Source organism: Elephas maximus, chromosome 12 (genome assembly GCF_024166365.1).
Source record: "Elephas maximus indicus isolate mEleMax1 chromosome 12, mEleMax1 primary haplotype, whole genome shotgun sequence".
Lineage (NCBI taxonomy): Eukaryota > Metazoa > Chordata > Mammalia > Proboscidea > Elephantidae > Elephas > Elephas maximus.
In genome coordinates this window covers 19452436-19479836 of record NC_064830.1, presented here as the reverse complement: position 1 = coordinate 19479836, position 27401 = coordinate 19452436, and the positions used below count along the sequence as shown (strand labels likewise).

The 27401-nt window shown below is 42.5% G+C and overlaps 1 protein-coding gene across 4 annotated transcripts in view; it reads right to left on the bottom strand.

The window, feature by feature from the left end:
• Nucleotides 1–12749: 12749 nt before the first annotated feature.
• Nucleotides 12750–27401, bottom strand: part of GRHL1 (grainyhead like transcription factor 1) — a 52293-nt gene continuing 37641 nt past the window's right edge. For 2 of the 4 annotated variants that reach the window (XM_049902847.1, XM_049902849.1), the window contains exons 10-16: nucleotides 23951–24038; nucleotides 22629–22768; nucleotides 21556–21593; nucleotides 19736–19827; nucleotides 19303–19388; nucleotides 16289–16353; nucleotides 12750–14478 (exon numbers count right to left, since the gene is read on the bottom strand). In XM_049902847.1, coding sequence (XP_049758804.1) covers nucleotides 14364–14478; nucleotides 16289–16353; nucleotides 19303–19388; nucleotides 19736–19827; nucleotides 21556–21593; nucleotides 22629–22768; nucleotides 23951–24038 — 624 coding nt within the window. In that variant the 3' untranslated portion in view covers nucleotides 12750–14363. Of the gene's footprint in view, nucleotides 14479–16288; nucleotides 16354–19302; nucleotides 19389–19429; nucleotides 19828–21555; nucleotides 21594–22628; nucleotides 22769–23950; nucleotides 24039–27401 lie in introns of those variants that run through there. The other 2 variants (XM_049902848.1, XM_049902850.1) reach the window with 2 other exon arrangements.

Here is a 27401-nt window from a genome sequence, read left to right as displayed (position 1 = left end):
TCTCTGAAACATTTCATAACATGGAGGAATCTGGAAGGCATTATGCTGAGCGAAATGAGTCAGAGGCAAAAGGACAAATATTGTATAAGACCACTATTATAAGATCTTGAGAAATAGAAAAAACTGAGAAGAACACATACTTTTGTGGTTACGAAGGGGGGAGGGAGGGAGGGAGGGAGGGAGGGAGGGAGAGGGTTTTTTATTGATCAATCAGTAGATAAGAACTGCTTTGGGTGAAGGGGAAGACAACACTCAATACAAGGAAGGTCAGCCCAATTGGACTGGACTAAAAGCAAAGAGGTTTCCGGGATAAAATGAATGCTTCAAAGGTCAGCGGAGCAGGGGCGGGGGTCTGGGGAACATGGTTTGAGGGGACTTCTAAGTCAATTGGCAAAATAATTCTATTATGAAAACATTCTGCATCCCACTTTGAAATGTGGCGTCTGGGGTCCTAAATGCTAACAAGCGGCCATCTAAGATACATCAATTGGTCTCAACCCACCTGGAGCAAAGGAAAATGAAGACCACCAAGGTCACACGACAACTAAGAACCCAAGAGACAGAAAGGGCCACATGAACCAGAGACCTACATCATCCTGAGACCAGAAGAACTAGTTGGTGCCCGGCCACAATCGATGACTGCCCTGTCAGGGAGCACAACAGAGAACTCCTGAGGGAGCAGGAGATCAGTGGGATGCAGACCCCAAATTCTCATAAAAAGACCATACTTAATGGTCTGACTGTGACTAGAGGAATCCCGGTGGCCATGGTCCCCAGACCTTCTGTTCGCACAGGACAGGAACCATTCCCGAAGACAATTCATCAGACATGAAAGGGACTGGTCAGCGGCGGGGGGAGAGAGATGCTGATGAAGAGTGAGCTAATTAAATCAGGTGGACACTGGAGAGTGTGTTGGCAACTCTTGACTGGAGGGGGGATGGGAAGATAGAGAGAGAGGGAAGATGGCAAAATTGGCACGAAACGAGAGACTGAAAGGGCTGACTCAATAGGGGGAGAGCAAGTGGGAGAAGGGAGTAAGATGTATGTAAACTTACATGTGACAGACTGATTGGATTTGTAAATGTTCACTTGAAGCTTAGTAAAAGTTAATTAAAAAAAAAAAAAAAAGATAATACCAAGAAAAAAAAATTCCTTTGTAACAGCAGCCCAGGGGCAAGGACAGGAAGGCAGGAGGGGATAGGAAAGCTGGACCAATGGAAATGGGGAACCTGAGGTGAAGAAGGGGAGAGCGTTGATACTTGGTGTGGTTGGCAACCAGTGTCACAAAACAATATGTCTATTAATTGTTTAATGAGAAATAATTTGCTCTGTAAATTCTCACCTAAAACACAATTAAAAAAAAGCCTTTGCAAAGGGATTAAATGGGATGAAGAACATGGAAGGGCTGAGGAAAGTGCGGAGCATGTTTGGCACTATTTGTCTTGAGAACTGGTGTCTGGGAGGTGTGTGTGTGTGTGTGTGTGTGTGTGTGTGTGGAGACCCCTGGGGATCTGTGGCATTAGGCTGGAGGGAGCAGAGAGACTGGGCCAGGAGTAGTAGTTGTAGGGACTAAAAACAAGATGACAGACACCAGAGACAAAGGGCAGAGAACTGCCTGGCTTTGGCCCAAGCATCCCAGGAGGCAGAAGCGGCTCTGGTCCTGTGTCAAGGACGGGGCCACTGACACCATGACCCAGTGTAAGTGGTCATGGACCCACCTGCGCTTGTGACTAGTATCTATAGTAGCAGCAACATTTGGGAGAGAGTGTGTTTTCTCACCAGAAGGGTGCCTAATAGTGGACATGCCAGATATGTGATAAGCCAAAGGCACTGGGGCAGGCGTTGGGGGCTGTGGGCTTTGAGGTCCTGTTTGCCTCCCCACCGTGAAGGACAGGCCTTGGGCCTGGCCTCAGCCCTACAGGCCCTGCAACTGGGCCTGAGTGCCTGCTGGATATTGTTCAGGTCCTTCCCTGCTCTCCAGCACAGCCCTCCAGGACAAGGAGACAGCGCTCTGGAAAGGGGAACGCGAGGGATGGGGTAGGAGGCCCTTGGGCCAGCGACATGTGACTCCTGTAAACTTCAGGGGCCTCAAATCACCTGGAGCCCAGAGCTGGAAGCGAGGGAAAGGTTGCAGTTTCATACCAGCTGTGAGGCTATGCGCCAGGGCCATCAGGGAGAAAGTTAGCCACTGTCAGCTGGGCCAGACACCCACAGGCCAGCCTTTGCCAACTGCTGGGGAAGGCTGCACATACCTGCAACAGGCCTGGCGAGCCAGCTGGCGTCCTGGGCAGGCAGGCAGCGTGTGGGGAGAGCCCATGGAAGGAGGCCCAGCTGCAGCCCTCTCCCTCTGGGCTCTGCTGGGAGCTTCTCTGGGCACCAGCCTTTTGCTTTCTAACAGCAGTGCTTTCTGGGGCTGCTGTCAGAGGGAAGGGAGGCAGAGAGGAAGAGTTAGCTGGCAGGTAGGAGTGGGGTCTGCTGGGGTGTGAGGCCTCCCTATGGGGCTCCTGCTAGCTCTCCGGCCTTCAACCCCTGTGGAATGGAGAGACAGAGAGAGAAAGCTGGGCAAAGGCACAGGGATAGAGTTAGAGACAGAGAGAGGCTGGCACAGGCCAGAAGAAGAAAACAGAAACAGGGAGACACTGGGGCCCAAAACCAAACCAGTTGCTATGAAGTCAATTCCAACTCATGTGTGCAGAGCAGAACTGCCCCATAGGGTTTTCAAGGCTGTGACCTTTCAGAAGCAGATGACCAGGCCTGTCTTCCAAGGCACCTCTGGGTGGGTCTGAACCACCAACCTTTTAGTTAGTTGAAGGCTTAACTGTTTGTATCACCCAGGGACTCCTAACACTGAGACAGAGCTTCAGGAAGGAGGGATGGGGACTAAGGTGTGTGTCCTCGGTTTCAGAGTCTCCTCCTTCCACTACGCCTGCCCGCTCCTGCCAGCGGGCATGGCAGTGTGTGCAGAGGGCATCTCCTAGCTGGGAAAGGGGCCACCATGGCGCTGCCACACTGACCTGGCAGCTCCAGCAAATGGCTGTCTACTTCACTTTACATACCCAGGATGCCCCCGTCTTCCTGCTTGCCGTGACCACAAAGCACGCCTCGGGACCGTGAGCCTCATCAGCCCTCAGCTATTGCACATTTCAGTTGTTTGCAGATTTTTGCTGGATTTGTTTCAACCAGCAGATATTTAAGCCAGGCTCCTTGCTAAGTGCTTCCCAGCACATAGTAGGGAATAAAGCCCAGCCGTACTTACCTTCTGGAGCCTCATTCTCGTGCCAGCTGCTGGCAGCTGTTGTGTAAGCAGATGATTCCTGAACAACAGTGAGACGAGGGTCTTGACGGGGGGACCTGGACCAGCCTTGGATGCGCTGGGAAGCTGAAGCATGACCAGGTAAAGGCAAAGGAGCTGGAGGGCATTCTGGACCAGGCGAGCAGCATGAGTGAGGCCCAGAGGCAGGTGAGGGCACCTGCAGAATGCTGATGGCTGCAAATGGCTGATGCTGGAGAGAGAGGGAGGCCCACATCCTTCTGGGACCTGGGCAATGGTCTACGTCTTAGAGAGTCGTGATCATAAAACTCTATACGCAGTCACGCTGGAACTTCGGGGACATAGGGGAAAAAGGGAGGAGGGGAACAATTGTTTTCAAGTAGTAGTTCCTGGTAATCTTAAAAAAAAAAAAAATTAGAACAGCTGGAATGAGGTGTACTTTATATACAATAAACCACACCTATTTAAAGCGTACCGTTTGATAAGTTTTCACATATATGCATCTGTAAAACTCATCAAGATACTGAACATATCCATCGCGCCTACAAGTTGCCTCATGCCCCTCTGTAATCCGCTGATCTTTTAATTTTTTAAAGCTTTCTTTATATGATAAATTATCACTACCGTAAGAAAAAAAATAGGATTAGAAAAACAAGACTGGCAAATCCAAAGATGCTACAGGAGGAAAGAATCCAACAAGAGAACAACTGCCTGAGGGACCTCAGCAACCTGCTGGGCTAGGACCTGGTGTGTGTATGTGGCAGCAGGGGGACCAGAGAAAGCTTTCACCTGGGTTAACCATTGCCCAGACGTCTCCTTCCTCCCTGTGCCCCTCCACACTACCCCATAGCAAGCAGCTGGGCCTTTAGCTCTAGATCTTCCCGAGGGGCCGAGGGCTCTGCCCCTTTATAGGATTCAGGGCCTCCAATCCTTAAGACCACATAGTCTCTGCTGCCCTCCTGGCATTAAAATGTGGGGAAGGGACCTGGGCCTCACCAGCGGCACCTGTCAACCAGAGCTTTTGTTCTGCCCAACTTCTCCCCGCCCCTCACCTGTGCCTCAGGCCTTATTGGCCATTGGACCTCACCACCCTCAGTAGCCCACCCAAGCGCACTAGAAAACAGGCTCCACGATGCAGTTCCTGCCATCTGCCCAGGCCCTGGGCTCCAGGATAAAATGTACCCTGTGAAGATGCTGCACTCAGCCACACAGGAAGTGGTCTGAGCCCTGAGCTTCCCCATCTGCCTTGCTGTTCCCACTCATGGCCAATAAGCACTGGGCTCCTGGCTCATCACAGCTGTGTTGGGGCCTCAGTTACAGCTGTCATCTTGCCTTACCACTTTCACCTTGCTAACTCCTATTCATCCCTTCAGCCCCAGAACAGGCAAATCACCTCCTCCAGGAAGGCTTCTGTGACCAGCAGATCACTGCTGTGTTGCTGCTTGTGTGTCTGACTCCCCTCTTCCCCAACCCTGCTAGCTCCTTGAGGACAAGTCAGTGAACATCTCTGAGCCCCATTTCTTTCTTTGTAAAATGAAGGTAATGGTCCCTGACCAGCCCTGTCCTGCCCTTCCCATTTCACAGCCTGATAGCTCCGTCCTTCCCACCTCACAGACTTGTGAGCAATCTAAGGACAGGTTTCTCTTCTCCCTCGGTTTCTCCCCCAAGGGTTGCCTGGGGAGGGCCTATTGTCCCCTGGGGACACCCTCACTTTCTGGAGCCATAGCCCCCAGCCTGCACGGCCCGCACGGTGTTTGCACACTCTTATCATGGCCAGCCATGCAAACAGAGATGAAGGGCCTCCGTGTGGGCACCTGGAAACTGGGCCTTCGGTATTGGCTGCCAGGCTAGCCTGGGCACCACCTGCAGTGAGGGGACAAGGGGTTCACTGCCCTGGTCTCACCCAGAGGCACCTGAGAGGGTTGGGCTGCAAGAAAATCCAACTTGCCAGGAGCTGTATTAGTCAAGATTTGAAACAGAACCAACAGAATATGTATATATATATTTATTTTATACATATATAAAGGGGCCCTGGTGGCGCAGTGGTTAAAGCAATCAACTGCTAACCCAAAGGTCAGCAGTTTGAAACCACCAGTGGCTCTGTGGGATAAAGACATGGCAGTCTGCTTCCATACAGGTTTAAAACCTTGAGGAAACCCTATGGAGTCGCTATGAATAGGAATTGACTTGACAATAGCGAGTTGGGATATATATATATATATGTGTGTGTATATACATCTACATAGATATCTACATACATATATACACACATATATCTGCACCTATCTACACACACACGCATACATATATGATTGATTAATTTTAAGAAATCAGTTCATGTGATTGTAGAGGAAACTGGCAAATCCAAACTCTGTAGATGAGGCAGGCCGGAAACTTGGGCAGGATGTCTATGCTAGAGCCTCAAGGCAGAGCCCTTCTCTCCAGGAAACCAGTTTTTGCTGTTAAAGCCTTCAGCTGATTGGATGAGGCCCGCCCACATTATCAAGGGTAATCTCTTCTACTTAGAGTCAACCGATTGTAGACGTTAATCACATCTACAAAATATCTTCGCAGCAACACCTAGTGTTTGACCGCAAAACTGGGTGCCACAGCCCGGCCACGCTGACACATGCAATTAACTAACCATCACAGCAGGCCTCTGCAACAGAGAGAGCTGGTAGCCTTGGGCCCTCAGGAGGTCTGGTGAGGGCTGTAGGAAGCAGGATTTCTCTCTGGGCCACCCTCCCTACAGAGCTGAGCCCACTTACAGTACCCGCCCTGGTAATAGGGTCACCCCTGGACACTGCAGGGGTGGGGAGCTGGGGCAGGCAGCTTGCTCACCCCTAAAGGGACCATTCTTTGGCCCTGGGTTTTGATGCATGGTGTCAGGAAAGGAGGCCAGGCTGGTATTTCACAGGCCCTCAGCCTTAGCCTGGGCTCAGGTGCCTCAGAGCTGTGGGGGAGCAGATCTGTGCACTTGTGTAGAAGAACATCCAAGATCTGTGTTTCTTTCAAGGGTTAAAATGTTAACCACACTTTTGCTCTTCTCTTTCTGTCATGTAGAATTTTATCATAGAAAATTAATAGAGAGATAGTCAGGTTTGTCATGCACAAACTTGTTTAGTTTATTGCAAAGCAGTCACAGCAAGTCATGCAAGTAAATCCTCACAACATTCATTTAGAACTGAAGAATCAGAGTTAACAATTATAATGACAACATTAGTTCAGTGGTTAGAGTCCATATCATCAGACTTAAATGAGCGGTCTTGGGAGGAAGGCTTAACCAAGGTTCGAACTCGGCGGGGGTCTCTCTAACCTAGGGTCAGAAGTCAGCAGTGGGCAGTCTAAGCAGGCTCTCAGTGTTTGCCTCTGCCTTCTCTCAGTGAGTGAGCAGAAATTCAGGGTTTCTATCTCAAATTCTCGCCTTGGCCTCACACAATAACGGCCAGTGTGACATCAAAGACTAGCATGTTATGTCATTTCTCCAGGGTTAGAAATCAGCCGAATGTCATATTTATATTCAAGGGACATTAGGGAAGTTGTTTAGATTTATGTCTCAAGGATAGTTTACAAAGATTAACTATGCTATGTCTTTTTTTATTATAGCATATCGGATCAAAGTCAACTTAAAGGTTGTTTACCACATTCTTCACGTATTTCACATGCTTCTATGTTTGTCTAAATTTAAAAATTTTCTAAATAACTTTCTCATGGCTTATAGCTAATGTTAGAGAGCCTCACAAATGTATGATGTTGTTGTTAGGTGCTGTTGACTCAGTTCCGACTCGTGGCAACCCTATGTACAACAGAACAAAACACTGCCCGGTCCTGCACCATCCTCACAGTTATTGCTATGCTTGAGCCCATTGTTGCAGCCACTGTGTCAATCGACCTCATTAAGGATTTTCCTCTTTTTCACTGAACCCCTACTTTACCAAGCAGGATGTCCTTCTCCAGGGACTGGTCCCTCCTGATAACATGTCCAAGGTAAGCAAGATGAAGTCTTGCCATCCTCGCTTCTAAGGAGCATTCTGGCTGTACTTCTTCCAAGACAGATTTGTTCGTCCTTTGGCAGTCCCTGGTATATTCAATATTCTTCCCCAACACCGTAATTCAAAGGCATCAATTCTTCTTTGGTCTTCCTTATTCCTTGTCCAGCTTTCCAATGCATATGAAGCAATTGAAAATACCATAGCTTGGGTCAGGTGCATCTTAGTCCACAAAGGTATACATATTTCTCTTTCTATATTCATATTATAAATGATTATATATATGTATTTTGAAAGTGTAATAGTGACATATCTTATGGGATTCGGGAGCATTATAGAAACATACAGAATACCTTCTTCTCCTTTATGTTGGCTCAAGTAAAGCAGTCTGGGTGACAAACTCCATGCTCAGTTTTGAGAAGATGGGACCAGGAGGGGTCACGCCTCACACCTGGATACTTCTTTACAAGGCGATGCCTCTCCTTGGGGCCAGATAACAGGCCTGCTAGAACTGTTAAGCATTTTCACAACCAATAGTTTCTATGGTCAGCAGCTGAGGTCTTGTCATCTGGTAAGGCACAAAGTAAAAAAAATTCTCAAAGGTAGTAGAGAGTAAAAACAACTATCTTACATTATTTTAATGTTTATCATGTAAGGTTTTTCCTGAAAATTAAACAAGTGCTTTACTCAGCAGGGCAAAGAAACCAGGTTGTGCAAGGAATCATGATGTAAGATAGTTGTGTTGCAGCTTCGTGGCTTGCTGTGTGACCATGGGCAATTCCTGAGCATAGCAGCCCATGTGTGAAATGGTGAAATGGCTTCCATGGGCTTTGGACTTCGTTACCTACAATAAGGAAAATCATGAACTGAAAGGAGTTCAGAAAGAAAAATCCATGTAGATCATTGAAATTCGGCACTGGGTTTAGATCATTGAGATTATCTTCCTTCTATATCTGGCACTTCCATTGAAACCCAGCACCACCTGTACACCAGTTGGGAATACTGAAGACATTTCCGGGAAAGAAAGCCACATTTTCTTTCCTAAATCACTGGAAGGAAACTCACCATTGAATTCGGCACCCTCCCAAAAGGCTATATAATAGCCTTCCTCAGCATTTCATAGCAGAAAGTCAAGCCGGTTGAGTTCCCCATCTGCAGCAATGTACCAGGGAATATTCAAGAGAGAGCAGTTGAGATTCAGAAAGTCCAGTGACTTTCCAGGGGCTGCCATCTCCTCACTCATGCCACAAACATTTGACTGATTCATTCATTTATTCAATAAAATTTTATTAATACTGTATCAATCAGGATCTCAACAGAAATCAGACGGCACACTCAAAATAGGATAATTCAAGGAGGGATTCTTTATAAGAGGACTATTTACCAAGATGAGAATACAGGGTAACCTAAAGGGCTAATGTAACCTCCGGCAAAAAAAAAAAAAAAAAGACCCAAGGTCGAGAAGGGAGAGCGTTGACAGGTCATGGGGTTGTTAACCAATGTCATAAAGCAATACGTGTACTAACTGTTTAATGAGAAACTAGTTTGTTCTATAAAACTTCATCTAAAATACAAAAAAAAAAAAAAAAAAAAGACTTGCCATCTAGTCGATTCCGACTCATAGTGACCCTATAGGACAGAGTGGAACTGCCCCATAAGGTTTCCAAGGAGCCGCTGGTGGACTCTAACTGCTGACCTTTTGGTTAGCAGCCTGAGTTCTTAACCACCTTGCCACCTCTGGCAAGTGGCAGCTAAGCCCTGAAGGGACAAGGAAGTTGTTCCCAGTACCTGGAGGGAAGGAGTGTGCAGTCGAGACCGCCTTGAGTAGAGCATGAGCATCTGAGAGGTGTAGCTGCCTGAGGCAATTTATAGGGGGAGACAGGGAATCAAGACTCTGACCTCATTCTCTCCCTTCCCTTAAATCTCCTACTGCTGTCTTCATTATGTAGTGCTGCTGTAACAGAAACACCACAAGTGGGTAGCTTTAACAAACAGAAATTTATTTTCTCACAGTTCAGGAGGCTAGAAGTCAGAATTCAGGGCACCAGCTCTAGGCGAAGGCTCTCTGTCAGATAGAGCGCTGAGGCAGGACACTGGAGGTATATTGTGGGCCCTGCCAACGGAAAGCAAACTGCTTCTGATGGTCTTCACGGACAGAGAGAAAAATGTATTTGCCAAGAGGGGCATGCCTGAGACTCAGCCATTTACTCATCTTGTTATTAATACCCCTGACATTCCATCAGGCTCATAAAAAGTGAGGCTTTCTTCCTGGTAACATGACTGCAACTGGGCAAAAATCTCCAACACGACTTTCAGCAATGGAAAACCAATAGTCACACATGGTGGCTTCAGTTACCTGTGTACCAACATTTGCTTTTGACATCATGTAAGCTCAGAAGACCTGGCTATGTAGCATCTTCAGCTGATGGAGTATGTAATTAAAATCTGGCACAAAGTACAGCAAGGCAGCCAGGATGGCGGAAGAAGAGTGAGAGGGGGGAGAGCAGTAAGAGATGAGGTCAGAAGGGTCAGAGGGGACAGATGCTGTGTGCAATGGAAGAGTTGTACTCTCAGTGAAACATTGCAGGGCTTTGAGCAGAGGAGTTGCTTAGTGAAATTTACATTTTGGCTGCTAGATTAAGGATAAAGCGAAGCGGCCCAAGAACAGAAGCAAGCAGTCCAGTTACAGTTGTTATAAAGTGCTGTTGAGTCAAATCTGACTCATAATGACCCTGTGTACAACAGAACGAAACACTGTCCAGTCCTGCGCCATCCTCACAATCGTTGTTATGCTTGAACCCATTGTTGCAGCCACCGTGTCAATCCATCTCATTGAGAATCTTCCTCTTTTTTGCTGACCCTCTACTTTACCAAGCATGATGTCCTTCTCCAGGGACTTGTCCCTCCTGATAACATGTCCAAAGCATGTGAGACATCGTCTCGCCATCCTTGCTTCCAAGGAGCATTCCAGTTGTACTTCTTCCAAGACAGATTTGTTTGCTCTTCTGGCAGTCATTGATATATTCAATATTCTTTGCCAACACCAACTTAGGTTACTGTAAAAATCCAGGCAAGAAATCATGATGGTGAGAGTTGGTTGGGTTCTGGATGTATTTTGAAGGCAACAGGATTTTCTGAGTTTGGATGCAGGATGTGAAAGAAAGGGAAGCTGATGATGGCTCTGTTTTTGATCTGGGCAACTGAAAGCACTAACATCGGTATTTGCTGGTCACCTTCTTTATGCCAAGCACCATGCTGGGCACCGGGGCCATGGACATAAGGCATCGTGCATGATCTCAAGGCTCTTGCAGTCTCGGTTAAGGGTGAAGAGGAGGGTAGCTAGACATCTAAACAGACTAATGCATTGCCACTGAGTCAATTCCAACTCATATGCACCCTGCAGGACAGGGTAGAACTGCCCCATAGGGTTTCTAAGACTGTAAATCTTCTACGGAAGAGACTGCCACATCTTTATCCTTTGGAGCAGCTGGTGGGTTCGAACTGCTGACCTTTCACTTAGTAGCAGAGGGCTTTAACCACTGTACACCAGGGCTCCTTCACCAGGGGTTGGGAAGTAGGGAACTTTTATTCCTCCAAGAAATCTCCCCATAGGGTTCTAACATTCATGCTAATTGCTTACTTTTTAATTTCTTAGTATCTGTTACATTTATACGTTTGGTTAAAAGATTTGAAGGGGATGATAGCTAAAGGGGTCAAAATCACAGAAGTGTATATGTGTGTTTTATTTTTTAAGACATTAGAGACTTGAACAAGAGAAGAAATAATTTATGTAGCTATTGTTGTTATTCCGTATCCCACTTGTTGCCCTTGGGCTTGGAGAGAGCACTGGAGTGAGAAGACCTAGATTCACAGCCTGGCTACGTCCCTTACCAACTGTGTTACTTACGGTAAGATGAAAATATTGTTAATATAGAGACAAATACTATGATTCCTTAAGAGGGTAAATGGATAAATTGAAATAATGAATGTGAAAGCACACTGTGAACAGTTTATACGAAGGGTCAGGTCCATCTAGTCTCACTTCCTGGTGTTCTATCCAGCCTTCCCTTATTACTCCTTTCTAATAATGTTTTCTCCTTGAAACCTCCTTTTCTTGGGCCACTGTCTGTTAGGGACTTATGCTTTGATTGTCACTCTGTTGAATAGACAGCCTCTAGCCTACTGGCCCTACTCTGTAGCCTACAGGTCCAGGTCCAGCTCAGACTAATGTTAGAGCTTCTGTCCGTCTCTCCCGTTGCTGCTGAGTCGATTCCAACTCATAGTGACCCTATAGGACAGAGCAGAACTGCCCCATAGAGTTTCTAAGAAGCTCCTGGTGGATCTGAAATGTCAACCTTTTGGTTAGCAGCCGTAGCACTTAACCACTACACCACCAGGGTTTCCGAGCTTAGTAACTTCTAAAAAATCTCTTTGGAGATGTCTTACAAGTGACTGGGTTGAGGCACAGAGTTACCTAATTGTCACAAAATCATTACCAAATGCTATGCAACAAGCATTATGTTGAGTGTCAAAGACCTAAAGTTGACTAAGACATCAAACCTGTTCTCAGGTAAATCAGATATTGTGAGGACGACTGGCAAGCTTTGAAGTACAATAGAGTAGTGAGTGCCAGGAGAGAGGCTGCATTGTGTGCTGAGGAAGCCTGGCATGAGCCACTGGGGAGATCAGGAAAAGCTTGTGGCCTCAAAGGGAAAGCCTGGTTTTGAGGCAGAAGTAAAAGCTAAGTGACAAGGGGAGAAGAGAGCAGTTTGTGGGAAGGCAAGGACTGTGAGAAAACCCTAAGAAGTTCCACGGAGCCTTAGTAAAAAGTAGAGTGTAGGGAAGTCATGGAAGAAAAGGCTCCAAGAGAGTGTATGATCCAGAGCCCACATGGCTTCCTATGTATGCTAAGCTAGACTCTGGAACTGCTGAACAGCCAGGGACTGAGTATGCTGGAAAGGATTCTTGACTTTAGGCCCAAGGATCAGAGTGAAAAATGCAGAGATGCCACAGGAAATCCATTAGGGAGCTTAGCGCATTCATTTGATTCTGTATGCCTTAAAAACATATTTCAGTGTCTATCACATTTAGGCCCTTATCTGAATATGCTTATCTGAATATGCTCAGGACAGCTGTTTGATTTAGAAATTTCTGATGAATTTAAACATTATGGGTAGATTTTGAACTAAACATCGTCTGCTAAGCTTGTGAAAACACTAAGATTTTAGTTTTCAAAGCTTTATCTTCAGCTTTAGTGGTTATGTTTTGGTAATAGTTGAAAAATTATTCAGGGCTCCCTGGCTTTTTTTTTTAAAGGAAAAACTAACCTGAAGGAAGAGGTTGAGGTATACATGTTAAGAAATAAGGACAAAGTGCTAAGGAGATTCTTTTCAGTTCTAATATTTCAAGAGCTCAAATTCTGCTTCACTGACTAATGAAAGGATAAAGTCGAATCGAATAACGAGAAAGACATATTACAAAATAGACATATAAAATTTAATCCCCTTGGTTTAAAATACATCTTCAATGATACAATTAAAAACAATAAACAAGAAGAAATCAAGTTCATAAAACAAAATATAAAATATTGTTATATGACCCGTGTCCCATGATACCTTATATTAGAAAACTGGCAATTTAGTTCACATACTTCATTAGAATATTTTAATATAAGAATGTAACTATCAGTCCTACGTATACAAATGACCTAGTTCCCTGAACCTAAAGATACCCGTGATTTTATTTCTGTGATAAACTTACACTTTTTAGTATTTTAATATATTTAAACATGTGTACAAAATGTCCCTCTGCCATAGTAAGATACTCTCAGGAATTCATAAATGCTTTCTAGAATTGTTAACGTATACGATCATCAAAGCAGGAAGGCTCTGAAACATGGTAAAATCAAAACCTCCTAATAGGACGATTAGGAAGAACTCCGATTTTGAGTTGTAGCATGTACTACAGGATCATTACAATATGTTACTGTGTTTGCTCACTCCATACGGGGACATCTGACTGATCCTAGCATACACAATAGGTATCAACTGCAGTAGTTTTCCTTTACTTCATATGTTAAACAGTGCAGGGATCCAAATAATGACATTCTCCATAGCAAACAGCATCTCTGTCATTTGAGGTTTTGCTATGCTATGGAATGATGGCCTGTGTTCGGGAGACCAAAGAGAAAGAGCTTTTTAGTGGGTTCCACTAAACACAGTATTTTATCTGCTTGGTGTACGTTATAAAAAATAACTTAACCTTTTGTCTAGGGGAAGTGTTTAAGGTAGATCTTATTGCATATCTTCACTATATGTACACAGACACCATATTTATATATTATATATTTATATAAGATGTATGTACACATTTACACAGACCTTCAAAAATATATTGCACTTATATACAATGCAGCTTTATCTTAATGATTTCGCACTGTAACCCATTTAAGTTCTTCATAAGAAAGGCAGCTGATATGTCCAAGACTGTTGCAAAGGAAGATTTCAGTAATATGCCCTATTTTAGTAAACATTTATTGGAGGGTGAAAGGTTAGGGGAGAAAGGGGCTCACCCCTTTACTCTTCAGACGCCAGCTCCCACTAACCTGAGGCAGTCAGAGCTCTACTGAGTTCAGGCAAAAGCAGAAATCCTCAAAGCCAAGCCTAATGCTTTTCCCGGCTTCACTAGTGAGCAGGCCCACTAATGTTAAAGAGACATAAGGTAGATATCCCAATATATTTTTTTTTTTATATAAATAATGTAGCAGATATCCTAAAGGCTCCCAGAGAGTCTATTAAATCTTAGAAAAAAATTTTCACTTCTAATCTTAAAAAAAAAATTTTTTTTTTAATCTTAAATATCTGTATCAAAAAATTCAAACACAATGATATATGGATTTCTCTGTCTTCTGAAAAATACCAATGCAATATATTAAATGCTATCTCCAAGCCAAATGCTGCTCCATCTCCACTCAAACGGAATCCCCTCCATTGACATCCACCCTGCTTGGAAGGTGGCGGACTGGTGTGCCTGTGGTTTGCCAAACAATAAGATCTACTGAACACCTTCATTTAACTCAGGGGGAGTTGTGGGAAGGTAGGCCTTTAGATCTCAGTGAGGGTGAGTTTGTACGCTCCCCCTGCTTCTTCAATCTGCAACTGGAAGGTATCTTCATTGGAATAATGTTTCACAATGTTGTCATCCATGTTCACCAGTATCCTGAATAAGGAGACACAAAGACAAGTTCACTTCATTCCTACTATGCTTTGGAATCAGACCTACATTTAATATTTAATGTTAGCTCTGCCACTTACTAACTATAACACAGGACACAGATTATTTAAACCTCCCTAAGCCTCAATATCCTCATCTATAAAATGGGGCAATAATAGTGCTTACCTTATAAGGTTGTTGTGAAAATTAAATAAGGCAATCAAGTAAAGCATTTATAACAGGGAATACAGAATGGGTGGTAGAGGAAGGCAGTTCTAAATACCAGCTACGACCACGTGACCAGTTGCAGAAATGACTCTAATTGTTGTTATGAGTATTTCGTCCTTATTTTGTTATACGTGTGTGTACGCAGTTTATATATAGTAAATACCTTTGTTTTCTTTCTTCCGTTATCCCATTACTCATTATAAAATATATGATGTAAATGGGGCTAGTGCGTTTTTGGTTGTATGCATGTTAGTTGTATCATGTTAGGCACAGGTACAACTCCACAATTATCTTTATTTAGAGATTATGTATGGTTTAAGGAGATGTGGATAGGTGCCTCCAAGGGGTGGACTGTGATGGTACTGTTATGTGTCTACTTTGCTAGACTATGATTCTCAGTGGTTTGGTAGACATTATGTAATCACCTCTCATTGTGTAATCTGATGTCAGTGGCCAATCAGTTGGAAGAAGAGTTTCCTTGGGGGTGTGGCCTGCATTCATGATATAAACAGATGTTCTGGCAAAGCTCTCTTTTATTATAAAAAATTTTTTTAAAGCCTCTATTTCCTCATCTATAAAATGGGGCAATAATAATGCTTATCTCATAAGGTTGATATGAAAATTAAATGAAGGAATCGAGTCAAGCATTTATAACAGTGCATGACCATATGGTAAACAATAAATACTAGCTTATTTATTTTTATTATTTCTAGCATGTAGTAATCACTCAGTAAGTAGTAACTATTATAACAAAATAAATCTACAGAAGGAGCGCTTCACTGTTCTGCTTTAGAAAGCATATTTATAAAATAAATCTACTTGATCTGAAGCCACAGGGTCCTGACAAATTATCTTCTCTGGGAAGTTACTCTGAAGTTTAACTGAGCCACTGTAAAGTCCCACTCTTTCCACTAGAGCCATCTTGAACATTCCAACTAGGATTTGTTTTAGAATTACGCCAAAAAATTCTTATACTATATCCTGCTTCTCCATCCCAAACAGCACAGACACTTAAGTAAAGCAGAACTAAAAATATTAATTTCTGGACAAAGAAACATTGCTATATGACTTGAAAATATGATCCAGGTCAGGGTGGTGGAGCAGAAAGAACAGAGGCTTTACTTAGTCAAAGCTGAATTCTAAGTCATGACTCCACCAGTAACATGCGACAAGACCTCGGACAAGTCTCCTAAGCTCTCTGTGCTGCCTCATCTATAAACTATGAACAGTAACACCCATCTCAGGAGGGTGATGTGAAACTTAAATGAAACAACACGTAAAGTACCTGATCCAGAGCTTGGTTCATAACAGCTGTTCAGTAACTGAAGTGGCTTAGTAAATTTCATAATGTGCTTTGGAATTTGGAGCCACTTCATGGCCGCCAAGCGTGGAAAGAGCAAATAAAATTTTACTTGGGAGAAAAAAAAGCCACAAGATGTCTTAGAAAGTTGATTAATTTTATGTGGATAATTTAATGAGAAAAACACATTCTAGCATCAATGTTTCTATAACTGTTTCTGGACTCAGCACAAATGCATGCGAATAACAACGTTCTTTAGAGGTACTAAGAGGGCCAGTCAGTGCTCACCCCTTTTTACACTTCTTGAATATTTTCCCAATCTTGTCATGGGGAACATCATACTTGTCTGAAATCTAAAGGAGAAAAGAAAAATAATTATAAAATGCTGTTTTCAAATAAAGGAGCCCTGTTGGTACAGTGGTTAATAAATACATAAACTCGACTGCTGTTTTCAAAACTGCATTACAAAGACATATCTAAGATGCAGTTATGTCTGTGGGGGATTTACTACCTTTGGGGCAGCTTGAATCAGGTTCCCTACTTCACAGATGTCAATAAGCCAACTGACTAACAAAATATAGATATATATAACGAGGACAAGGTAGTGTATTATATGGTCATAGGTATTCTGAACAAATGTCTAAAGGGCTCTTTCTGGAGTCAACACATCTAAGCCGAGTTAATCCATTAATTAGACGTGACTTTGCTGACCCACCATCTCCTCTCATTGGTAAAGTGAGACTCACTGCACAAGTCACAGGGTTGTTGTGAAGACTAAAGAGAGTCCAGCACAAAGCAGGAGTTAGTAATTTCACATATAGAACTATGGGAAGGGAAAAAAAAAAATTCATATCCCATAGTCCAATAGAAACATGAAAGACTTCCCTGACCACAAATCAAGAACTCCATCTTTGCCAGTTCTACATAGAGCCTTTCCAGAAAACATTAAGGCATCCTGCAAAATCTTGAAGGCTCTCAGCTGAACTTAGCTGTAGCCCCTCCTGTGTGGCCCTCAGCCTCTCCTCCAGCTCAGTCCACGCCCCCTTCTTTGTGATCAAGGAGAGGGCTACACAGTGCAGTGAAATGATGCCAGTGTAAACTTTGGAGGTTATGCTTTCAGGACATAGAGGTTATCTTTAAAGAGCAAGAATGAATTACTCCAAGAAGAGACAGCTAACTCAGTCTACTATGAAGTCCCAGATCAAATGCTTTGTTTAGGATTGTTGTCCAGACTACTTCCAAACTGGGACCACTGCCTAGCCTCAGCAAAAATAGCAAAGCACAAGGCGGCACTAAGAAATGGGACCTCAGAAGACCAACTTTATATCTTTTTCAATCTAACAAAAATATAAATTTCATACTAAATCCAAACTCAGTGTGCTATTATAAAAGTCCATTTCTTTTCTGTTTATCACTGGATAATAATATTTTGTATATTTACAAAAACCTAGCCTAGGATGCTTGCGGCTGTTTCTTCTCATTTTGAGTTGTCCCACATCAGCAGTTGAAGGTCCTGAAAGCTTTACTACATCTACATCAATAAGGTCGACTCTACTGTGAGGAGGCAGCTCTTCCCCAGTCATAGTTTCAGAGCCTTCCAACCTGGGGGGCTCACTTTCTGGCACAGTATTAGACAATGTTCCAGTGCTATTCGTTAAGGTTTTTACTGGCCAATTTTTTTTGGAAGTACACTGCCAGGTCCTTCTTCCTAGTCTGTCTTAGTCTGGAGGCACCGCTGAAACTTAGTCTGGTGACCCTACTGGTATCTGAAACACTGGTGGCACAGTTTCCAGCACCACAGCAACACACGGGTCACCACAGTCCATCAAACTGACAGACGAGTGGTAGCTATCTGGTGAAGGAAGGTCTCAATGTTTTCCACACTCTTTCCCCATAATCGAGAGTTTGCATGATTCTTAAGAAATGATGAAGAGTCATCAAAAAACAAGGTAAGAAAGAGAAACTTAGAAAGCAATCAAAGGGGACAGAAAACGACAGTTGGAGAGCAGAGTACAATGGCGCTTGTTGGTTGTGGTAAAGGTGAGAAGGGAACACACTTAACGACGTATCTGTGAACTCTGGGAACTTTCCTTGAGAGATTAAACAATAGTTCCCCCACAGCCCACTGTCCTTTCAGCCCATTTTGTTTTACTTCATTGCACTTATCAATTACATATTAATTTGTTTACTTATTTTATTGTCCCTATCTTCCTAACTAGAATGTAAACTCTTCTAGCTAGAAGTTACAAGAGTGCCTACCTCAGTACCAGGCACAAAGCAGGCCCTTAACAAATATTTGTTAAATGAATTCTACACACTGTGGTCGTCAGGGGGAGCCACAGGAACCAGGTTTTCAGCCCAATTATGCACATGCGTTGAGCTTGAACAGGAACTGAAAAGAGCCTTGGTGGAGCAATGGTTAAGCATTCAGCTGCTAACCCAAAGGTCAGTGGTTTGAATCCACCAGCGTCTCCACGAGAGAAAAGACCTGGCGATCTGCTCCCATAAAGATTACAGCCTGCGAAACCTTATGGGACAGTTCTACTGTCATAAATGGTTGCTATGAGTCAGAACTGACTTGACAGCACACAACAACAACACAGGTGCTAAGGTTGATAAACACCTAGATACACTGCCGATCACCTGAATTTTACCCAGGGGAAAGGCCGAAATGGGAAATCAGCACAATATTATTCTCGTGTTATCACTTTTACTGACGTCCCCAAGGGGGACAGTGGCATCAGCTGACTCTTCCGCTCTTTGCTGAAGTTCTGTAGGAATGACTTATGGCCATCATTGGTCACACCTCTAAATTTTTTCAAATATGCTTTGGGTAAGGTCTTGACACAAGTCCAATAATTTCCTAGGATTGGACGTTTCAAGGACAGACCCAAGAGCCACTAAACCATATGACTTCTTAAGATTTTACTTGATGCAAAATAATTTTTGTTAGTTCTATATGGCTTGCTAAGTGGCAATCTCACTCTAATTTAAACTATTTCATAGGCCATCACAAATTCATTCAATTCAGTGAAATAAATATTACCGAGTGATTATTATCTACCAACCAGCGTGCTAGGCCCTGTAGTTTAAGACTGAGCAGAAGACAGACACGCAAGCAAATGCCTACAACACAAGGCAAGCTGAAGTGTGTGACGCAGTACAGGCATGACCTGGTACTCGGGAAAGGCTTCAAAGATTTCAGCACAACAAAGAAATCTGGGTCATCTGATAAAATTTGTTCAGTGGAATTTCATCTTAGTTTCATTTTCTAAAGGCCATTACAAAGTTTTATTACTTACAGCCTCCATTAGGCCTTTCAAAGACGGAGTCTTGAGCATCAGGGCATCAAAGACTTCTTCTGACTCCTTTCGAACATAGAGCAGCACTAATCCCCAATCAAAGATAAGGAAGTAAAAAGGAAAGGGGGGTGGGGGATACAGTTAATTCATATGAGAAAATAAAAAAGCAGATAATAAATATTGGTTAAAATAAAAATACACATTCACATCAAGGACAACAAACATGAACCAATACACAATTTGTCTTAAGGAACACAGCTTTCAAACTCTCTTTAACTCTGCTATAGTCCAAGCTCAAGCTAGATGTTGGCCTGGTGGAAGAACCCTCCAGGAAGTGAAACTGGGCAAGATTGGTTTGAGCACTTCATGCTCTGCCAGATTCAAAACTCACTTCTCATGTAACACTCCCACCGAGAAATCTGAAACAACACACCTCTCTTTGGTTCTTCTATCCGCGTCAGTTTAGCAGGAGGTGGAGCAGCAAAGTCATCTTCCGTTCCATACGGCCCCCTTTTCATGTTGGATCTGCAATGGATCCAGAATATGTAATTGGTGACTTCAACTTAAATGCCAAGTACCAAGTCAACTGCATAAACAAGAAGGGCCCTAGGCTATACTACTGTCTTTCAGATTTAAAGCAGCCTTCATTCTCTATCTGGCCCAGCTTCCTTGTTTCACGGATAAAAAATCTGAGGTCCAGAGAAATATACCTACTGAGTTAAGTAGGGGCTCATGGTCTACCTCAGGCTACCCGCCAGACATCCTCCATTGCTCTTATGCTAGGTCAAGCTGCCTTCTCAAGGAGGGAGAGTTTCTTTTCATGAAAATTGTATAGAGTAGGTAGGCAGTGTCTGAGATAGCCTTGCACAGGTAGTGACAAAAAAGAGAGCATTTGAAAAACAGGACAAAGTGGAAGCAGGAAATACAAGGCCAGGGTAGCTGAAGCAGAATGTTCCATAGGAAGACAATTCTAGAAAGTCAGGTTGGATTCTATTGTGGAATATCTTGATTGTTAGGCTCTAAGAAATTATAGATTTTATGGTGCAGGTAACAGGGACTCTAAAAGTTTTGTGAGAAGAGAATTCTGTAATTACAAAATGGTGAAGACTGGAGGGGACTCCAGGACTTAAAAGGAGAATAACCTGGATTCTAAATACCATTCTCCACGGAAAGGAACCAGAGTTCCTTGTAGTACAGGCTGATTCTGGGGCTGGAGAAGGGCAAGTATGAGAACCTGGAACATCTTGTGCCTGAAAACAAGGAAGTGCTCAAAGAAGGAGGAGGGCAAGTTCAAAGGAACCAGGAGCCAGCTTGTAGGGCTTCTCCTACTGACCAATTCTGGGACAATTTGAGCATTAAACAGGAAACTGTGGGTTCTTATTGATGTAAATAAATGAATAAATTGAAAGTGTGATGAGGAAAGAGATTTACAAAATTTCAAAGTACCTCCCCAAAAACCCTGTTGCCGTAGAGTCGATTCCGACTCATAGCGACCCCACGGGGCAGAGAAGAACTGCCCCATAGAGTTTCCAAGGAGCACCTAGTGGATTCAAACCGCCGGCCTTTTGGTTAGCTGCCGAACTCTTAACCACTACACCACCAGGGTTTCTAGTACCTCTCCAGGAAACACATATTATAAAAGGAAAGAGTAACTTCACAGAGGGGAAACCTGGCAGACACCAGACACCTGAATCAAACGATCAAAATGAACATCGTCAGTAACAGGACAAACTGAGATGGTGTGCCACTGCCAGGATGCACTGAGAACATCACAGCATGGTACTCTTATGATATTCCCGGCCAAGCTGTCTAATCTGCATCTAATCACGAGAAAACAACAGACCCAAACCAAGAGACAGTCTACAAAATAACTGACTTGTAATTTTCAAGTGTTCAGTCAGAAAAGTCAAAGAAAGGCTGTTCCAGACTGAAAGGAGATTAAAGGGACATGACAATGAAATATGTTTTTCTGAAGTGGATCCTTTTTTGCTAAGGACATTATTGGAACAACTGGCCTGAGGATTATATGGTACTAGCATATCAATGTGAATATCCTAATTTTGACAATTATACAAGAGAATGCCCTTGTCTGTGGAATATCGAAGTATCTGGGAGTAATGGGGCATCAGTCGGCAATTTACTCTCAATTGGCACAGGAAAAAATGGTTCTTTGTACCATACCTGTAATTTTTCTACAAGTTTGAGATTGCTTTAGAACAAAGATAGTTTATTAAAATAAAACATAAATCTTACCCTTCACCCTCCAGTTCTTCTGAGGCAAGGGGAAGAACCTAAGACCAAAAAATAGACAGCTTTTCAAAAACATGCTGAAAATGTTTCAGACCATAAATAATCCCTAAAGTAGGAACAATTTTGAATTTGACCAATCTAATACAAAATCTTTTAGCCTTATTTCTCAGTAACCAGGTTTTATGGATATCTTGAACTACTCTAACACAATAAAACATAAAACATTATTTCTGTGAACAGATAGGCAAACCTGTCTGTTCACAGAAATAATGTTTTATTGGTACATTGCCATGTTCGTTTATTTACATTCTGTTTACAGCTGTTTTCGCACTAGAATACAGAGTTGAAGAGTCATGACAGAGACTGTATGACCCCCAAATCCTAAAATATTTACTAAGTGGTCCTTTCATAAACAAAGTTTGCTGACCCCTGCCCCTTTCCACCAAACTTCTTATTAGAAATTGAAAATACTGTTAATGGCTTCCGAAGAACTCTGAAAAATCATCAGTCCTTACAAATCTATCTTAAAAATACATGATATACCATTTTTTTATATTTATTTGATCTCAGCATAAAAGCATGCTTCACTCTCTTCAAGTTCCTATCTCTAGTAAGTTTTTGCTGCAAAACAGGGTGTGACTATCTTTTAAACTTAGCATGATTTGCCAAGACATGTGCCAATGACGATTCAGTAACTGAAACCATGAAGAGCGTTCAGGTGCTATTAAGGCCGGCAACCCTAGTTATTCCCCTGACTCTTCCTTTCTATCCAAACTCTATTTTGAGTTGTCTAGGAATACCCGTACTCTCATATAAATGATATCCACAAGATCATAGATTCAAACCTCATATTATATTACTAGTCTAGAATCTTTTAAAAGAGCTAAGAAACAGAATTAAGTTGACAGACCTGGTACTACGTTTTCAAATCAGCAATGCCTAAACACTGTCAGCTCAGCCTTAATACTGATCAAAACTTCACTAAAATTTGTCTTCTATTTACCATGAATAATGCCAAAGAATTGCTTTTTGTCATGTCTTACTTTACAGTGCTGCCTGGGATGCTGGATACCTACATGAGTGCCCCGCTGAAGGTTGGCAAAGTGCACATCAGGAATAAAAAGGACAGGCTGAGTGTCAAGGTCAATAAAGGGTTTGAAAACTGTGATATCCATTCGTTTGTGAGAGGGCAGCAATGGCACTTTAACATCAGAAACTGGAAAAAAAAAAAAAGAAACAATGAGGACAACAGAGTCAACAGATTATATATATATATATACAGGCCAGATACAAGCAACAGACATTTTCCTCAATCTCTAAGAAAATTAAGGCACACACCGTAGCCCTACATAAGATACAGGTTATGCTTCCTGAGCTAAGACAAAAATCTATACGTGTGAAGAAATATGTTGTGTGTGCATTTACACTCAAATCAATTGAGCATCTTTTCAAAACCAAAAAAGACAAGTGTGTCTTTAAACATACACAGACACTTAAACTCAGAGGATCTGAAACAAGGCAAAGCATATTTACTTTTTGTCTGGAAAGCTGAAAGTTATAATTGTATGAACATAATTTGGGACCAATTTCACCTTAGCTGTCTTCATTGAATCATTTACATTCTAACAGCAATGTACCCTTCAACTTCAGAACACCCCGAGAGCTCAACACTGAGATTAAGAGTTAGCGTGACTGTCTAATTTTTAATTTATTAAATTATAGACTCCATCTTCCTCCTATAATCTGGCCTTGAATACTTAACTGATGAGGTTTTCTAGTTAGTTAGCTATTCTCTGAAGTGACTTCGGGAGTTTGCGCTTTGACGCCACCAGAAGTGTCCTGACTAATGTGCTGCAGGGCAAATGTCTGCTGAGCCAGACAGCTCAAAGAAGACACGCTGGAAGCCCATGTACAGCAGATAAGATGCTACAAGCAGACAGTAGCATTTTTTTTTTTTTTTTGGTTGAGAGATACAGAGGTTTGTGAATATGAATATTGGTTATATTAAAAAAAAAAAAAAAAGCAGCAGCTTTTCTAGTGAAATGTCCAAGTGCACAAGCCCCACAGATTCATGTTAGAAAACTATACTCCTTTGGAATTAAGGCTTCCTGAATTCTCAATTCTTATTTTTTTTAAATCGAAACAAGCAGCTATTCAGGTACAATGTGTTATCTTCCAGAACTGGAACCAGCAACCTGAGCTAGAAATGATGCCCCAAAAAACCTGAGTCCTGAAAAAAACTCAAGAACCCTTCCTCCTGTCCCCAGGAAAACTCCCTAGTTTAGCATTCATCTGCTTTACACTACTTGACATTTGCATTTGGAGCAGTAAAAAACACCCAGGACACCATTCTGAAGGGAAAAGGTCTGAAATGCTTGGTGGAAACATTTCTACTTACAGGCATTCAACTGGGAGCTGGGGTCAGTACACTTGCCTTTTCTTTTGCTTTGTTTTCGTTCTTCATCCCTGATTTTCCGTTCGGCTCCCTGTACGCCGAGAGAAGACAGGATGCTGTTGACCTGATCCCTTTAAGATACCTAGCTCTTACCCTGACCAATGGTGTGGGGTGGTCTCTCCTCTCTGAAGATGAAGTTCATTACTTACTAGATTCACGAAGCCTGTAATAGTAGTCTCCTCTAAAAAGTCTACTCTTAAAATTATTTTCGACTATAACAAATTACAGAGAAAGATTTATTTTAGCAAATAAAGCAAAATTCCTCTCAATCACAGATGTGGCCATATCATATCGAAAGCTGAGAAAATGTGATAATGTAACACTGCCTTCAAAGAAATGAGCACCTTTTCCCTTTGTCTAGTAGCACCCCATAAGAAAATGAAAAAAAAAAATACAAGTTGACCCAACTTTTGAGTATACTTTCCTATATGGGCAATGTTGTAAACGCAAAGTTGTAATTCTGTCCAAGTACTTGGCATCAACCAAGTGAGAGATACAACCAACTATAATTCACAAAAGCAAAGACACAACTATAAATCTGCATATTAATTTAAAAGAGAGAAAAACGTACCCGCAGTCCTATAAGGAGGACATACACGTACTATGTATACCAACTATACAAAGAGTGACAATGTAACGCAATTGAGCCCACAAAATTTCTAAAAAAAGAACTCGATTAGTAATAACCATGGTCTGAAATTCAGCAAATAAGCGTAATAAAAACAGAACTATTAATTAATCATTTTGTTTGATATACTGGCATTTATTTCTGGATGGCAGAGATTTCTTTTCTTATACAAGATTTTACATCAACCCCTAATAACTCTGAGATTAAAAACTGGGGATGAAAACAGTGTGTAATTCTACCTCCTATGTCCCTGAGGAAACCCTGGTGGCTGGCATAGTGGTTAAGTGCTACAGCTGCTAACCAAAGGGTTAGCAGTTCAACTCCACCAGACGCTTCTTGGAAACTCTATGGGGCAGTTCTACTCTGTCTCACAGGGTCACTTTGAGTCGGAATTGGCTCCATGGCAACGGGCTTGGTTTTTTTTTTTAATGTCCCTTAAGTACCCTGTTATTATATGACACCATTACCACTCTACATGCCAAAAGGGCAGGAAAATGGGAGAATAGATGAAGAGCTTTCGCCCCCATATACATCTCTAGGACCACATACCCCCGCAGGGAAGAGAAAAATAGGTAATGAATATTTTTAGGTGCCTTACAAAGAAAGCCACAACCCACGATGGCTGAGGATATGTGAGTGTCTATTGACTTAGATGACACAAAACACCACTAGAAGTAGACTCCAGTTTTTCTAACCATGGCTTTGTGCACTTTTCTTTTACTACCTTATACTACTCATACACAAGAGATGAAAAAACCATGAATGACTCTGGCCTGTACACTTGGCATGATATCCAAGACCTTGGATAATATGTCCCCACTGCATGTGATCTAAACAAACAGATGAGCAGGCAGGCAGTCACATCAGGAGATGAAATCATGTGTTGTCCCAATCACATTCTCTTTGGCAACTTTGAAGAAAAGGCATTTTGCTTCCCAGAATACAATAGCACTGCGGTTTTTAAGCACACACGCAGCAGAGAGAGCTGGTTTCTGAACTATGTACCACCACTGATTAGTAAACTAATTGTGGACAGTTCACGAAACCTTTTCTGTTTCATTTTCTAAATCAGCTAGCTATCCTTTTTCTTGCAAGTCATTTGAGTTTTTATTGTATTTTACAGAAGTAGAAATTCATGACAGATTAGAAGTAAAAAAAAATAGTCCTTTATCATGTTGGAGACGCTGCTGATAGATAATGGTAGCATACACTGAGGAAAGGCCTTGATTCAGAAATTGACCTTTTGTGAGAGCCTTACGATAGTGCTATTTTATTTTATTCTGGCTTCCCCAGGATTGTGTACTGTCTTACCTTCACCAAAGTTACCACTTATCTATTGTCTGCTTAGTGTTCTTCCATCCCCACCTACTAGAGCTATTCTAGATAAAGGGTCTCACAGCTGGGATCCTGGCATTACAGCAAGCCCCTATTGTATTTACTACTCAATGTTAGCAAAGGTCTTGAAAAATAAAAACCTTTATAGCGGTCAAAAGATGAATTTATGAGTTCTAAATACTATCAAGGAAAACTACTCCCTAGATAGACATGGAATATTTTTAGAAACAGCAGATACGAATTTTTTTTTTTAATTGAACTGATAAAACTAAGTTCTCCCTAGTTTTTTTTCAAGGAAAGAAACAAAAGAACAAAAAACATGGATATCCCAATAGTTTTTCTCCAGGTTTTCTTTGGCTGAAAAGAGGACTGTAGTGTAAAGGGAAGCGCTCTGCCCCACCGTCAGCAGCCCCTGTTCTGTGCTGGAGGTGACTGACTTAGGAAATGCGGTGTTTGAGAAAGCACCTCCCCAAACATGTCCACATCCTAATCCCTGGAACCTGTGAATATGCTAGGCTACATAGCAAAAGGGAATTAAAGTTGCAAATACAATTAAGGTTGCTAACTGCCTGACTTTAAAATAAGGAGATTATCTTGGATTATCCATGTGGGCCCAATAGAATCCCAAGGATCCTTCCAAGTGGAAGAGGGAAGCAGAAGACTAAGAGAAGTAGAGGTAAGGATGGAAGCAGTGTCACGAGCGATGCAATGTGAACACCAGCCATTGCTGGCTTTGAAGAAGGAAGGGAGCTTCCACCCAAGGCATGAAGGCAGCCTTTAGAAGCTGGAAAAGGCAAGGAAAGAGACTGTCCCCTAGAGCCTCTAGAAAGGAATGCAACCCTGCTGACACCCTGATTTTAGCCCACTGAGACCCACATTAGGCTTCTGACCTACAGATTTAATAAAATGGTAAATTTGTGTTGTATTAAGCTGCTAAATTTGTGTAGCAATAGAAAATTAATACAGCCTGGCACAATAGCAGGTAGGTACACAATAAATGTTAACTGAGTTTGGGTGCTTAAGAAAGCTCTCTGAACTAGGAAGACCTTCAGTTCATTCACTGTGGTCAGATACCGTGCTTCATGTACCTAGTATAAAAGTCAGGACTCTGGGCAGACCGGGCCTATCAAATACACTAGAAAATATACTTTTAGTTACCTGTCGTTGTTCTTGTGTGCCATTGAGCTGATTCTGACTCATAGTGACCCCATATGACAGAGTAGAACTATCTCATAGGGTTTCCTAGGCTGAAATCTTCACAGATGAAGATCATCATGTCTGGTGGGTTCAAACTCTAACGCTCTGGTTGGCAGCCGAGTGCTTTAACCATTGTGTCACCAGGACTCCTTTCTAGTTATGTAGTACCTTCTCAAAATCTTAATAAAACAGGTTTTATTCCACAGGATGAAAAAAGGTGAAGTGGCAAAAAAT